The sequence below is a fragment of the Capra hircus genome, chromosome 7 (assembly GCF_001704415.2).
Source record: "Capra hircus breed San Clemente chromosome 7, ASM170441v1, whole genome shotgun sequence".
Lineage (NCBI taxonomy): Eukaryota > Metazoa > Chordata > Mammalia > Artiodactyla > Bovidae > Capra > Capra hircus.
The window spans coordinates 98,058,109-98,072,966 of record NC_030814.1 but is presented as its reverse complement, the minus strand read 5'-3'; the positions used below and the strand labels follow the sequence as shown (position 1 = coordinate 98,072,966).

The window sequence follows — 14,858 nt, the reverse complement described above, 5'->3', positions numbered from 1 at the left end:
GTTCCCATAGAAACAGGACAGGGTAGCAGGGATGAAGTGCGCAAGCTCAGACTGCTTGCTACCCATCGAACGACTAGGTCCATGATGTGGGGGAGGGCGCCTAGGGGATTGCCCCCGAAGACCCAAGAGGAGGATTCTCAGATTTCCCTCCGGAGGTCCTGTGGGTTTCTGGAGTGTCCCTGAGATGAATTTTCTGAGGGGCTTTGGCAAAATCGGGAGAGGAAGAGAGAATCTTTGATTTTTGAGGGGGAAACGTTTAGGATTCACCAGGTTGTTTTGCAGATCTTTTTTTCATCGAAATTTATTCATTCTTAAAACGTCTGAACAGCTACTGTGTTCTGGGAACTGGTGTATGGGGTGAACCGCATCCCTTCTGTATCCTCGGAGTTGAGTTTGGGCAGGCAACACAGATCACTGCAAAGGCTGGTGACAGTTGTGGTGGGGGGGAGTCACAGGAGACTGTGGGGACAAAGGGTGGCTCCTTTGGGAGAGTGGGGGTTTCCCGTCGACCATGGAATTCAGCTGAGGGCAATGGGGAGTCAGAAAAGGGTTCCAATATTGGACCGGATGTGGTCACCTTCATGGAGGGTGAGCTGAGCCAGGACACTGCCTGAGGAGAGGAGTCCAGTGCATGGGAGTGTGTGTCCCTGTGAAGGTGCGATCTGTGTGCTGATGTGGATGTGTGTGTGTTTGTGAGGTCATGAATACATGAGGCAGCCCACGCCTGCACATGGATCCATGGGTGTGAGAGTGAACGTGTGTGACTGTGTACTGGTAGGGTTGTAAATGTGTGTGTGAATAGCTGAGGAGACATGTACCTCCATGCGTGACTCCATGTGAATGTGTAATTTGTGTGGGAGTGTGAATGAGTGTGTAGCTCTGGGAGGATTTGGATGTGTGACTGAGTGCGTGAGGGTGTCTTCAATGTGTGTCATGTTAATGTGACAGGCTAGAGTGTGTGGGGGAGTGTGTCTGCATATGTCAGAGTGTGAGTACCAGGTCTTTCTGTTTGTGTCTTTGTGAGTATATGTCACATTTTGCATGTGTGATTGTGTGTTAGCCTGGAAACGTGGGATATTTGGGTCCACAAACGGGACAGTGAGGGGCTGCCCTGGTGGCTCAGATGGTAAAAGATCTGCCTGCAATGCAGGAGACCCAGATTCAATCCCTGGGTCTGGAAGATCCCCTGGAGAAGAGAATGGCAACCCACTCCAGTATTCTTGCCCGGAGAGTCCCATGGACAGAGGAGCCTGGCGGGCTACAGCCCATGGGGCTGCAAAGAGTTGGACATGACTGAAGTGACTTAGTGCGCACACACACACACATACACAAGCTAGTGAACGCCTGTGAGTATCTATGCTGAAGAGTCATGTGGTGTGAATGTGTGTGACTTTCAGTGTGTGAACTCAACCGTACTAGTGACAGGATTGGATGTGGCCACAAGAATGATCGTGTCTATGGGGTCCCGTGTCAGTGTGCACGTGCTAATGAGGAAGGGAACTTTCTTCTCTGAAAAGACTCAAATGATCTTCCTCTGAGAATTTTCTCAGAGGGAATCCTCTAGGGGTCATCTTTTGGGGTCCCTCTGGGATGATTTTCTTGAGTGGACTTTTTACTTTGGGGGCTTGTTTGGCTTGAGGATGAGGGTCATGGGAAGGAGCAGAGGAGACTGATCTTTGCTCCAGGTCCCGGGTGCCTGGCTGGTAGATTTCTTCTTTACCTCCTTAACCCTGAGGGCCTTCAGGGATCTCAGAGCATAGATGTATCCTCCCACCCCCCCAACCCTGGCCACGGTCAGAGGCTTCTCTCACACCTTGAGGCGTGGGGGGACTGATGGGGCCTGGCAGCCTCTGAGCAAGTTGGCTGGTTTCCAGGGCGGACGGACGCCGTTGGTCTCTGGCTTCACTCCCTTCGTCTGGCTATGGCACCAACACACCCAGCTCCACTGTCTCGGTGAGTGTGGCAGGCGGGGCCGGTGGGTGGGAGCTGCAGAGGGCCTACTGGACTGGCTTTAGTAAGAGCTTTGGGCTTCTCTAGTTTTCCAAAGGTGTCACTTGTCCATCTCTTCATGTTCCAACTCTCTTCCAAGGTCCTGTTCTCCACCTTCAATGTATCTTTTTGGGGATCCTACTCACTGTGGACTCAGTTTACAGATAAATGACATTAAGGCTCACGTGTTAAGCCACTTGGCCAAGTGTCTGCAGCTGGCTAGGGCCAGGCCACATCCTTCACCTGGAACCATTTGCTCATCCACCGCAATACGCAAAGTCTCTCTCTCCATCTGCCTCCTTCCAGACCTGTCTCTCTGGTTCGCTTGTCTATACATTGATATGATGCTCAGCAGACATTTCTCACATGACTTTCATGTGGCAGGTGGGGCTCTACAAGCTGGACCAGGGCCCAAAGATTCACAGAGCCCTCATGGGAGGAGTCAGATATGTAAGATGGCATTCACAACTTGGGATGCTGGAGTGGGCAGAGCTGTGATGAGGGTAACATAAAGCAAGGTGAGGACAGCAGAGGGGAGGCACCTGACTACGCTGGAGGGAGGGTCAAGGAAGGTTTCCTGGAAGAGGTGGCATTGAAGCCAAGACAAGGTATCAGCAGGGGTTTGGCAGATGGAAGAAGGGAGGGAAGAGTGTTCCAGGAAGGGGGAACAGCATGTGCAAACTCTTAGCGGCAACAGAGAACTTCACACACTGGGGAAGTTGAAAATAGCCTGTGTGAATGGAGCTTTGGGTTGGAGGTGACACAGGCAGCAACACTCATGCTGTGGCTTCTTAGCCAGGGTGGCAAGGTGGGTTTTATTCTAAATGTGGTGGGAAGCCAGAGAAAGGTTTTTTAGTCTGAACTATTCATATTTGAAATTATGATTCTGAATGTCAAATATTGGGCTTCCCTGGTGGCTTGGCAACAAAGAATCTGCCTGCAGTGTTGGAGATGCAGTTCATCCCTGGGACAGGAAGATCCTCTGGAGGAGGGCACAGCAGCCCACTCCAGTATTCTTGCCTGGAGAATCCCAAAGACAGAGGAGCCAGGTGGGCTACAGTCCATAGGGTCACAGAGTCAGACACGACTGAAGTGACCTAGCATATAGGCACGCATGTCATAGATTATGTCATGCGCTGAGAAGATTATTTTAATAGGTAATGATGGGATGGGGAGTTTTAAGCAGGAAAGTGAGTGATGCCATGTGGAAATATATTATTCTGCCAGCAGAATCAGGTGTCTGTTCTTGTGTTTCTCCACTGATGTCTGGGTCTGTGATTGCCCCAACTGCATGCCATGCCCGGACCAGGGACTAAGCAGAACCAAGTTCCTGCTCTGGAGGAGCTGAAAGTAATAACAAATAAGTCATAAGATATACAGTAGTAAGTCAGGAGACAAGAAGTCAGCAAGAAGGGAGGTGGGGAAACGAGAGAGAATGATGGGTGTGGTCAGAGGAGGATGCCTAAAATGTGACTTTAAAGCGAAGACTTGGAGGAGTGATCCATAGTAGACGTGGGAGAGACAGAGGGAACAGTCAGTGCAAAGGCTTGGAAGCAGGACTGTGCCTTGCTTGTTCAAAGACCATCAAGGAGGCCTGTGCCGCTGGAGCAGAGCAGGTTGGCTGTGTGTGTGTGTGTCGGGGGGGGGGGGGGGGGGGGGCAGGGTGGCGAAAGTGGAAAGAGGTGGTGGCAGACAGGGTTAGATCTTGCAAGACCTTGTGGGCTCTGGAGAGGGCTTAGGCATTCACCAGGGGTAAGGTGGGAGCCATGGAGAGTTCTGAACAGAGGAGGCGTATGTGACTTGACTTGGGTTTTCACAGGCTCTCTCGGGCCACACTCATGCCCGTGTCCCTGCTCCCCTGTCTGTCGCCAGGAATCCCAGGCTGAGCCTTGGGATCCAAGGATCATAAGCCAGGTCCAGATTCTGGCCTTGCTCAGTGGCCCGCCAGCCGCGGGAGTCCCAGGCCAGGGTCCCGAGCTGTGGGGGGACCGTGGTGACCTGACCCCGGCCCTGCCCCTCCCCCCAGTCTTCCTGCTCCTCCCAGGAGCGTCTGCACCAGCTGCCCTACCAGCCCACCGTGGATGAGCTCCATTTCCTCTCCAAACACTTCGGCAGCACCGAGAGCATCACAGACGAGGATGGCGGCCGCCGCTCTCCTGCCGTGCGGCCTCGCTCGCGGAGTCTCAGGTGGGTCTGCCTCCCCCTCCATGAACAACTTGGTGGGTCTGGAGGCTGGTGCCCTGCGAGACGCTCGTCTGCAGTTTGGGAGGGAAGGGGCTGGACGCAATGGGCTTCTTTCTCCGCAGTCCCGGGCGATCCCCCTCCTCCTACGACAACGAAATCGTGATGATGAACCATGTCTACAAGGAGAGGTTCCCGAAGGTGAGGCGGGGCCGGGGGCGGCCGCAGGGAAGCGGGGCGGCCGGAGCCCTCGCTCACCTTAGCTCCGCGCGCCCCCTGGTGGCCGGCGTCGCGGCGTGCAGGCTCTTGGTAGAAACAGCCTCCGGGCCGAGCCCTCGCGGGCATCCCCGCCTTGCCTCCCTCCCTCCCCCAGGCCACCGCGCAGATGGAAGAGAAGCTGCGCGACTTTGCCCGCGCCTACGAACCTGACAGCGTGTTGCCGCTGGCCGACGGCGTTCTCAGCTTCATCCACCACCAGATCATCGAGCTGGCTCGAGACTGCCTGACCAAGTCCCGCGACGGCCTCATTACCACCGTCTACTTCTACGAACTGCAGGAAAACTTGGAGAAGCTGCTACAGGACGTGAGTACCCCGAGGGGCCAACCCCACGTCGGGCTCCGAACCCCCAAATCTGGCCCAATGTCCCTATCCTTTCCTTCACGCCACATCCATTCACGGGGCTCCTAACATGTGCCAAGTGGATGGTGTGGAGCCGAGGACTGAAGCGTGGAGGAGAAAGACTGAATCCCGACTCTAGATCTGATGGAGGAAGTAGGAATTTTTTTTTTTTTCCCACAAAATGCACCTTTTGCCTTTATCAAAATCACTATATTGTTATACCACGATTTTCACAATATCACATGGTGATATTGACAGTACTATTAATAATTTAAGTTTCTTGAAACTTCTCTGGCGGTCCAGTGGTTAAGACTCCGCTTCCAATGCAGGGGACACAGGTTCGATCCCTGGTCGGGGAATTAAGATCTCACAGGCAGCGTGGCTCGGCCAAACAAAGTTCTTTCATTTTTTTTCCCACTGTTTTAATTAATTTTTATTGGAGTCTAGTTGATTTACAATGTTGTGTTAGTTTCAGGTATACAGCAAGTTGAATGCGTTATACATATACATATATACACTCTTAGATTCTTTTCCCATATAGGTCATTACAGAGTATTGAGTAGAGCCCTGTGCTCTACAGTAGGTTCTTATTAGTTATCTCTTTTATATATGGGGTTTCCCCGGTGGCGCTGGTGGTAAAGAACCTGCTTGCCGATGAAACAGACATAAGAGACTTGAGTTCTATCCCTGGGTTGGGAGGATCCCATGGAGAAGGGCATGCCAACCCATTCCAACATTCTTGGTTGGAGAATCCCATGGACAGAGGATCCTGGTGGGCTACAGTTCACAGGGTTGCAGAGAGCTGGACACGACTGAAGTGACCTAGTATACAGAAAGCACATCAGTACCAGTCTCCCAATTTATCCCTACGCCACCCCCCCGGAAGCAGGAATTTAACTTTGCTCACCTCTGTCAGCTCTTTACTCAAATGCTGCCTTCTTGGGTGACATCCTACTGAGAGTAGGATGAAGCAGGTGATTTTTTTTTCCCCTTTAGAACATTAATGATTGAATAAATTGAAAAGAAAATATGTTAAAACTTACTGTTAAGTTTAAATATTTTATAATTAAACCAAAATTTTCTATAATTTTCTTTCCTGATTTTAATGGAAACAAGCTAATCAATAGTATTTTTATTAAAACCATTAATCATTTGAAAAACATAAAAACACATAAAGATTGCCCCACTTTTTCCTTTTTTTTTTTCTGGCTGTACCACACAGCTTGAGAGATCTTAGTTCCCCAATCAGGGATTGAACCTGGGCCCACTGGGGAAGTCCCTACAGTTTTTCTTTTGATTCAGTTTCCAGTATGGCTTGGCTTAGCCCTCTGGGATCCTGTCCTTATTTAAATTTTACTGAGGCTTCCCTAGCAGTCCAGTGGTTAGAACTCGCCAAGCTCACTGCTGGAACCCAGCTGGGTTCAATCGCTGGTTGTAGTATTGACTTTGATGGTCAGGATAGATAAATTAATATATGGCCTGTTGATAGAAAATGAGAACATGAGCGTAGAGAAATGGTGATTGAGGGTCCTAGCAGTAGGTAGGGTGCAGTTTTGAATTGGAGGGGGTCAGGTTAAGCCTCCACGAGGAGTTGATAGCTGAGCAGAGACTTAAAAGAGGAGAAGTAGGAAGCTGTGGAGAGATCCGAGGAGAGAGGATGCTAGGCAGAGGGATTTTTAACTTGGCCTGGATTGTAGAATTGCTTTGAAGATAGATTGAATGACTGAACATTTTAGGACCATGTTTGCTATAACAACAATAATGCTGATTTTTACCATGTGGCCTGAGTTTTCTCACCTGTGATATGGGACAGTAGCAGCAGTACTGTCCTTTCCTGTGGGGATGGAAGAGGAGCCTGGCCAGGAAAGGCGCCTGTGAACCCTTCCTGCACTATGCCCACATCCCAGGCCTATGAGCGTTCCGAGAGCTTAGAGGTGGCCTTCGTCACTCAGCTGGTGAAGAAGCTGCTTATTATCATCTCACGTCCAGCCAGGCTGCTGGAATGCCTGGTGAGGGGGCTGGGCATGAGCAGGGGAGGAGGTGCTGGGGTTGGGGGCTGGCTAGGACCCCTTGGAGGTCACCCCGAACTCACCCTGCCTTGCCTTAGGAATTCAACCCCGAGGAGTTCTACCACTTGCTGGAGGCGGCTGAGGGCCATGCTAAGGAGGGCCACCTTGTCAAGACAGACATCCCCCGCTACATCATCCGCCAGCTGGGCCTCACCCGTGACCCCTTTCCAGGTGCTGACTGGTCTGTGCTGGGGGCTCTGGGTGAGCTGACTGGGACCCAGGCCTTGACTCACTCCCGTTCCCCTCCTAGATGTGGTGCACCTGGAGGAGCAAGACAGCGGCGGCTCTAATACGCCTGAGCAGGACGACCTTTCTGAGGTGAGGCCCGGAGGCCCCATGGGCAATGTGCTGGTCCGGCCCTGCTGGTCAGGGCTCGCCGCCTGCCTCTTTGCCCTCAGGCTAAGCGAATCTCTTGATCCCAGCTCTGAGCCTCAGTTTCCCCACCTGTAAAATGGGTTAATAATAGCTCTTCCTCCACAGGCAGTTTTCTTTTCATGATTAAATACACATAACATAAACTATACATTTAAACAAGTTTTAAATGAACAATTCATTGTTATTTATTGTGAGGCCATTTCCACTATCTAGCCCCTAAACATTTTCATCATACCAAAAGGAAACCTTGTACCCATGAAGCAGTTTCTCTCCGTCCCCTCCCTCCCCCACAGCCCCTGGCAACCACTGATCTGCTTTCCAGATCTTTCTGTCTCTATGGATTTGCTGGGTCTGGATATTTCATATAAACGGAATTATTCACCCTGTGGCCTTTGGTGCCTGGCATAATGTTTTCAAGGCTTACCCATGCTATGGATGAATCAGTGCTTCGTTCCTTTTCATGGCTGAATAATATATGCCATGTTTTGCTTATCCATTGTTCACTGATGGACCTTTAGGTCCACATCTGTTAGCTATTGTGTGAATAGTGCTGCTATGAATATTTGTGTACAAGTATTTGTTTGAACAACTGTCTCAGTTCTTTTAGGTATATACCTAGGAGTGGAATTTCTGGGTCACATGGTAACTCTATATTTAATTTCTTGAAGAAATCTGTATGGACTTTTGAATGGGCTGAGTGTCTCTGTGTGTTAACAACTCACAAAGAAAATGACTTAATTCCACTCACAGGCCAACCACACTTTGGTAGATGTTCCACATGTCTGGTGGAGGTTACCCACCATAATGGCCATACATGTGTTTTCAAAAGTGTGAAACAAAATATAGACGTCAGAAGATTAAAATTAAAATCTGGGTTTGTGCCTTTTTAAAAAGAATCAAAAGTTCTAACAACACTGTGATGGAACCAGCTGGCATTGAATGTGGGCTGGCCTATGATATGGGGTTACCTACACCCCAGTCGCCCGACTGTCACCTGGTATGCCTGGTCCCTGAAAGCATTTGGGTTTGTGTCCTTTGTTTCAGATTATGTCTATGAATTCACATACATATACACACACACACATCTGTCCTGTATTTTTAAAAATCTCATTATACCATTATATGCCATTTAATTTTTTGAATAGGTAATGGAATGACATCACTCAAAAGTCTAAAACTCTAAAAAGGTATTTATCTCTAATTGTTGTCTGTAGGCTCCTTTGTAATGCCATTCGACCAAACTTGTTAATTGAGTGATTCAAATCTTCCATCTTCCTATTCATTTTTCTTTTTTTGCCAGATTGATTTGATAGTTTCTGAGAGAGATGTGTTAAGTTTGTCTTGAGTAACTTCTCTTTGTAGTTCTGCCAATGTTTCTATCAAACTTTTTTGGGCTACATTCTAAGGAACAGAGAAGTTCAATATTTTTAAACTTCACAGATCTTTTTGTGAACTGTTAATGTAATAAATCTCTTGTCCCTATACAAAATAAAAATTATTTTAAAAAATGGTATACAGCAGAAAATCTTATACCCACTCTTGTCCCCCATACCCATACTGCCTCAGATATATTTTGCCCCTCTTTTTTCATAAAATCATACAGTAAATATTGCTCCTTGTTTTCCCCCCCATTTAATAAAATACTTTGGAGAACTTCCTGAATAAGTGTACAGAAATATTTTTCATTAAAAAAAAAAGAAAGAAAAAACAGTGGTAAAGGACTTCCCTGGCAGTCCAATGGTTAACACTGCTTCCACCGCAGGGAGCACGGGTTCAATCCCTGGTTCAGGAACTAAGATCCTGTGTGCCACACAGTATGGCCAAAAACAAGAACAAAATAGTAATAAAATATTCCTTTATATTATATCCCCTCGTATTTTATTTAACCAATTTCCTATGTATGGATTATTTCCAGTCTTATAATGAGTAAGAAAATATGTGTCTGTCATTTTTTTTTTTACAAAAATTTATTCTTAAATGTACAATAGGTTCCAAGACAACACTTCATTCTAGCTATAGGTGGCAATAGATATTATGGCAGGGAATCCAGGTGTTTAAACAGGAATGGAGCTAAGGGTCATCGTTGCCTCAGGCACAAGGAACAGCTTACTTTTTGCCAGATTTCTTAGTTCCACCGGTGGCCAGGGGGCCTTTCCTTGCGGCCTTTGCTTTTAGCTCCTCAAGTTTCTTCTGCTCTTCCTTCTGCTTCTGCCTGAATGCCTTATCTTCCTCCTCCATCTCCTTGGCTTGCTTCTTGGGCTGCTTCTTCTTGCCACTTTCTCGGCCTGACGTGGCACCTATGCCCCTTCCCCAGACCCTGCCACCAGAAGCAGAGCTCCCCGTTCCAGCCCCTGCACCTGTGTGTCATTTTTCACATGTGAAAGCATATCTATAGCATCAGTTCAAAAGTGTAAAAAAACTTTTTTAAAGTGAAAATTGCTGGATTAAAGGAAGCATGCATTTGTAATTCTGATATACACCAAGTACCTTTAATTGAGACTGTACCAATTTACCCCACTCCAGTACTCTTGCATGGAAAATCCCATGGATGGAAGAGCCTGGTAGGCTGCAGTCCAGGAGGTCGCTAAGAGTCAGACACAAGTGAGCGACTTCACTTTCACTTTTCACTTTCATGCATTGGAGAAGGAAATGGCAACCCACTCCAGTATTCTTGCCTGGAGAATCCCAGAGACAGGGGAGCCTGGCGGGCTGCCGTCTATGGGGTCACACAGAGTTGGACACGACTGAAGCGACTTAGCAGCAGCAGCAGTGCCAATTTATACTCCCAACAGCAAGGTATAGAAGTATCTGTTTCTGCACAGCTTGACCCACAGAGTGTGCCAGGCTTTTGGATTATTTTTTCTGCCAATCTACTGTGTGAAAAAGGTATCTTGGAGTAGTTTTAGCTTGCCTATCTGTCATTATTTGTGATGTTCAACATTTTTTCACATGGTTAACAGCTCTAAGTCTAGTTTACATATCTTGCATACTGTTTCTCTTCAGTTGTTAATGTTATTGTTGATTTCTGGGAGCTCTTTACATATTAGGATGATTAGCCATTTTGTAGGTTTCTTTCCTAACCAAGAGAAGTTTGTTATATGACTTCACTGTCAGCCAGTCTTGGGTTTAAGTTCTGACTTTGTTACTCCCTCATTGTGGCACTTGGATGAAGGACTCATTCACCGACTTTGTGCCTCAACTTCCCCATGTGTTAAGTGGAATACCAAGAGTCTCAGTCTCTTGATGGTGATGATGATGCCGTGGTCTCCATCTTTCCTCTGCAGGGCCGCAGCACCAAGGCTAAGAAACCGCCTGGAGAGAATGACTTTGAGACCATAAAGCTCATAAGCAATGGTGCCTACGGGTGAGCCACCCGGGGCTCTGGCGGGGGGAGGGCGGCGGAGGCCGGGTGTCTCGGAGGTGATGGCCGGTCCTCGCTCTCTCCCCCTGCAGCGCCGTCTACCTGGTGCGGCACCGGGAAACCAGGCAGCGCTTCGCGATGAAGAAGATCAACAAGCAGAACCTGATCCTGCGCAACCAAATCCAGCAGGCCTTCGTGGAGCGCGACATCCTTACGTTTGCCGAGAACCCCTTTGTGGTCGGGATGTTCTGCTCGTTCGAGACCCGGCGCCACCTCTGCATGGTCATGGAATATGTGGAAGGTGTGGGTGCCTGCAGGGCTGTGGGGAAGATGAGGGTATGGCCGCTAGGGGTAGCCTGCCCGAACCCCAGTCACCATGTTGGCTATCCACCTGTGTGTTTAGTTTATCCACCCATTTATTCATCCAGCCATTGTTCAAACATCCCATCTGTTTATTTCTACCCAGTCATCTATTGATTTGTTTTCTTTTTTAAATTTTTACTCATTTGTGGCTGGGCTGGTTCTGCATTGCTGAGTGTGGGTTTTCTCTAGTTGCAGCAAGCAGGGACCACTCTCCAGTTGCAGTGCATGAGCTTCTCACTGGGGTGGCTTCTTTTTTTGCGGGGTACAGACTCTAGAGTGCTTAGGCTCAGTAGTTATGGCACACCAGCTTAGTGGCTCTGCGCCATGTGGGATCTTCCCTGCAGGGATCAAACATGCATCCCCTGCGTTGGCAGGCGAATTTTTAACCACTGGACTACCAGGGACGCCCGATCTATCTGTTTTAATTTCTCTCAGTGTGGGTACATCCATTCCATTATCCATCCATCTATCCTCCTTCCCTTCATCTGTTCATTTGCTGATCCTTCCACTTTTCCATCCATATACCTACACGCCATCTCTCCATCTGTCCATCCAATTACCCATCTATTTGTCCATGCATGTATCTGTTTATACATTACAGCTTTATTTATTTTATTCAAGTGTAGTTGATTTACAATATTATATCACATTTATTTTTAAAGGCTTGCCTGTTTTTCACTGTGCTGGTCCTCGTGGCTGTGGGCTTGCTCCGGTTGGGGCAAGTGGGGACTGCTCTTCATTGCGGTGCTTTGGCTCCTCATTCAGGGCCTCTTCTCTGGAGCACGGGCTGTAGGCACTAGGCCTTCAGTGGTGGCGTTTGGGCTTCAGCAGTTTCAGCTTGAGGTCTCTCGAGCGCTGACTCAGTAGTTGTGGAACACCAGTTTAGTTGCCCCATGGCATGTGGGATTTTCCCAGACCAAGGATTGAACCCGTGTCCCCTGCATTGGCAGGCAGACTCCTAACCACTGGACCACCAGGGAAGCCCCCACATCTATTAAAAAAAAAAGTAATAGACTTCATTTTTTAGAGCAGTTTTAGGTTTATAGAAAAAGTGGCTGGAAAGCTCAGAGAGTTCCCAGGTGTTCACTCCCCTCCTGCTCTGTTTCCTCTGCTATTTACATCTTGTTACACATCGGTTACAATTGAAGAACAAATACTGCACATTATTATTAACTCAATTATATTAGCGTTCACTGTGTTGTACATCTGTTTTCCATCCATCCCTCTTTTTCTAAATCTAGGCATTCATTCATCCATCTGTTTCTTCACCTACCTACTTAACATCCAGCTATCCACCAATATCTATTTACCCATTTATTAATCTGTCATCCATCCATCCCTCTTTCCATCTATCTATTTACTATTCTTATTTGTATTCATTCATCCAAACCTCCACTCTAGCAGCTGTCTCATTTTATCTAGTTAGCAGTCTAACTCCATCTACTTACTCACAATTAATGAATCAGTTTATCCATCCCTTTACCATCCATCCAAGCATCCAATCACCAATATATATGTTTTTCATCTGTTTATCTAACCATCCCAAATATTCATCCATCCATCTTCCAAACACAGAAGTACTATGGTTACACACATGATCTCACGGGGCTATAGCTGTGCCACCTCCAAGTCTTAATTGACCATTAAGTCACTCAACAGATATCCCTTCATCATCTCCTTCATGTCACACGCTTTTCTGGTGACATAGTGGAGACCTGGACAGATACACCTTTCCCTCACGGAGGGAATAGACATACAATAAAACAATAAAACTGTATAGACATACAATAAACAAGAAAAACAAGCAACTTCAGGAATGGCTTTATCTAGGTGCTCAAATTATGTCATTAGTAATCTCTCCATCTCTTGGGTCTGTTCTCCCACGTGTGGACGTCCCCCTAAACAGGGCTTGATAGGGAATTCCCTGATCGTCCGAGGTTAGGACTCCACACTTCTGCTGCAAGCAGCATGGGCTTTGTGCCTGCCGGGGGAACTAAGATCTCACAAGCCACATGGCATGGCCAAAAAATAAATAAAATGAAACAGGCCTTGATATAGTGAGGTTACCATCCAACAGGTCCCAGTTTACATCCTATGAGCTTAGCAATCTTTGTGACAAAACGGAAAAGTCATTGACCGAACTTGGGTTACATGCTGATCCAGCAGCTAAACCTGGAAGGAAATCTGACCCTTGTGAGAAAAAGGAGAAATGGAAGCTGAGGGAGACGAAAATATGAATGCTGCTGACAGTAAATCCGGTGGGGCAAAGTCATTCATATTTTAAAACCTCAGACCCTCAAAGTTCAGACTGCAAACTAGGGTCCATTCTCCCAGACTCAGTTCATAAGCAGGCAGCTTCAGTCCCAACCAAACTTTACCTCCACCATCAACTCCCTGCCTGACCCAACCTCTCTCTGAGGTTGGGTGTAAAGCAGTCCCTTCCTGTGTAAAATCAACTGATTGTGCTAACTTTGGAGGATGGCTAAGAAAACAAGAGAAGCCTGGCAGAGGGCACTCCCAGCAGAAGCTGGGAGAGGGAGGCCCCTCTCTGAGCCTGTTTTCCTTAGCTGTAAAATGGGGGCCATGTGAGAAGAGAACTTGGTGCTCTACTGCCTGCTGAGTGCTCAGCTCTGGGCCAGGGTTGCCTCCCTCTTCACATGCATCCCATTCCTTCACTCCCAGGGGGGGACTGCGCCACCCTGCTGAAGAACATTGGGGCACTGCCTGTGGAGATGGCTCGCATGTACTTTGCTGAGACAGTGCTGGCGCTGGAGTACTTGCATAACTACGGCATCGTGCACCGCGACCTCAAGCCTGACAAGTGAGCCTTGACCTTTGCCACCACTCCTTCCCTGTCCCTCGGGGGTTGGGGGAGCCCTGGCACAGAAGGGCCAGGAGTGAGGAGGACCGTCCTCACCTCTAAGACCCCAGTTTGCTTCTGCAGCCTCCTTATCACCTCCATGGGGCACATCAAACTCACGGATTTTGGCCTCTCAAAGATGGGGCTCATGAGCCTCACCACCAACCTCTATGAAGGCCACATCGAGAAGGACGCCCGGGAGTTCCTGGACAAACAGGTGTGTGTGCGGGAGTGGGGTCACCACGGGCGGAGTGACCCGGCAGGACTGTGTGGGCCCTGGGCCTGGCATGGGGGGGCACTGCTCCCCCAGGAGGCCCCTTCTGTGGCCAGGGCATGGGCTGACTGCCTGCCCCCAGGTGTGTGGGACCCCAGAGTACATCGCACCCGAGGTCATCCTGCGTCAGGGATACGGCAAGCCGGTGGACTGGTGGGCCATGGGCATCATTCTCTACGAGTTCCTGGTGGGCTGCGTGCCCTTCTTTGGAGACACTCCCGAAGAGCTCTTTGGACAGGTCATCAGTGGTGCGTGCCTCCGCGGTGGGCAGGCAGGGGGCACGGAAACGAGGGAGGGCCCAAGGCCTCGTGGACCTAAAAGCGAACCCTACCCCACACCTTGCTCTGCAGACGACATCCTGTGGCCCGAAGGGGAGGAGGCCCTACCCACAGATGCCCAGCACCTGATATCCAGCCTCCTGCAGACTAATCCCTTGATCCGTCTAGGTGCAGGTAGGGGGGTTCTGCTGTGCAGAGAATATGAGTTGAGGCAGGGGTGGGTGGGTAGTGGTGTCTGTTGTCCGTAGCAGGGCTTCCAGCGCTGTGTCCCTGGGTGGGAAAATGGGTGAGCTGGGCTGCTGGGCTACTGGGCTAGCCTTAAGTGTCAGCTGTGCAGTCGTGTCCGACTCTTTGTGACCCCATGGACTGTGGCCCATCAGGCTCCTCTGTTCATGGAATTCTCCAGGCAAGAATACTGGAGCGGGCAGCTATGCCCTTCTCCAGGAGATCTTCTCTATCCAGGGACTGAACCTGGGTCTCCTGCATTGC

At 49.0% G+C, this 14,858-nt stretch overlaps 1 protein-coding gene and 1 pseudogene across 2 annotated transcripts in view; one reads left to right on the top strand and one right to left on the bottom strand.

Annotated features, from left to right (window-relative positions):
* MAST1 (microtubule associated serine/threonine kinase 1) overlaps positions 1 to 14,858 on the top strand; it is a 29,071-nt gene that overhangs the window by 7,039 nt on the left and 7,174 nt on the right. For both annotated transcript variants that reach the window (XM_018051256.1, XM_018051254.1), the window contains 13 exons: positions 1,875 to 1,953; positions 4,016 to 4,176; positions 4,296 to 4,371; positions 4,544 to 4,753; positions 6,697 to 6,798; positions 6,897 to 7,029; positions 7,109 to 7,176; positions 10,518 to 10,597; positions 10,687 to 10,895; positions 13,640 to 13,778; positions 13,902 to 14,034; positions 14,174 to 14,339; positions 14,442 to 14,543. In XM_018051256.1, coding sequence (XP_017906745.1) covers positions 1,875 to 1,953; positions 4,016 to 4,176; positions 4,296 to 4,371; positions 4,544 to 4,753; positions 6,697 to 6,798; positions 6,897 to 7,029; positions 7,109 to 7,176; positions 10,518 to 10,597; positions 10,687 to 10,895; positions 13,640 to 13,778; positions 13,902 to 14,034; positions 14,174 to 14,339; positions 14,442 to 14,543 — 1,658 coding nt within the window. The remainder of the gene's footprint in view (positions 1 to 1,874; positions 1,954 to 4,015; positions 4,177 to 4,295; positions 4,372 to 4,543; positions 4,754 to 6,696; positions 6,799 to 6,896; positions 7,030 to 7,108; positions 7,177 to 10,517; positions 10,598 to 10,686; positions 10,896 to 13,639; positions 13,779 to 13,901; positions 14,035 to 14,173; positions 14,340 to 14,441; positions 14,544 to 14,858) is intronic.
* LOC108636415 lies at positions 9,182 to 10,441 on the bottom strand (annotated as a pseudogene).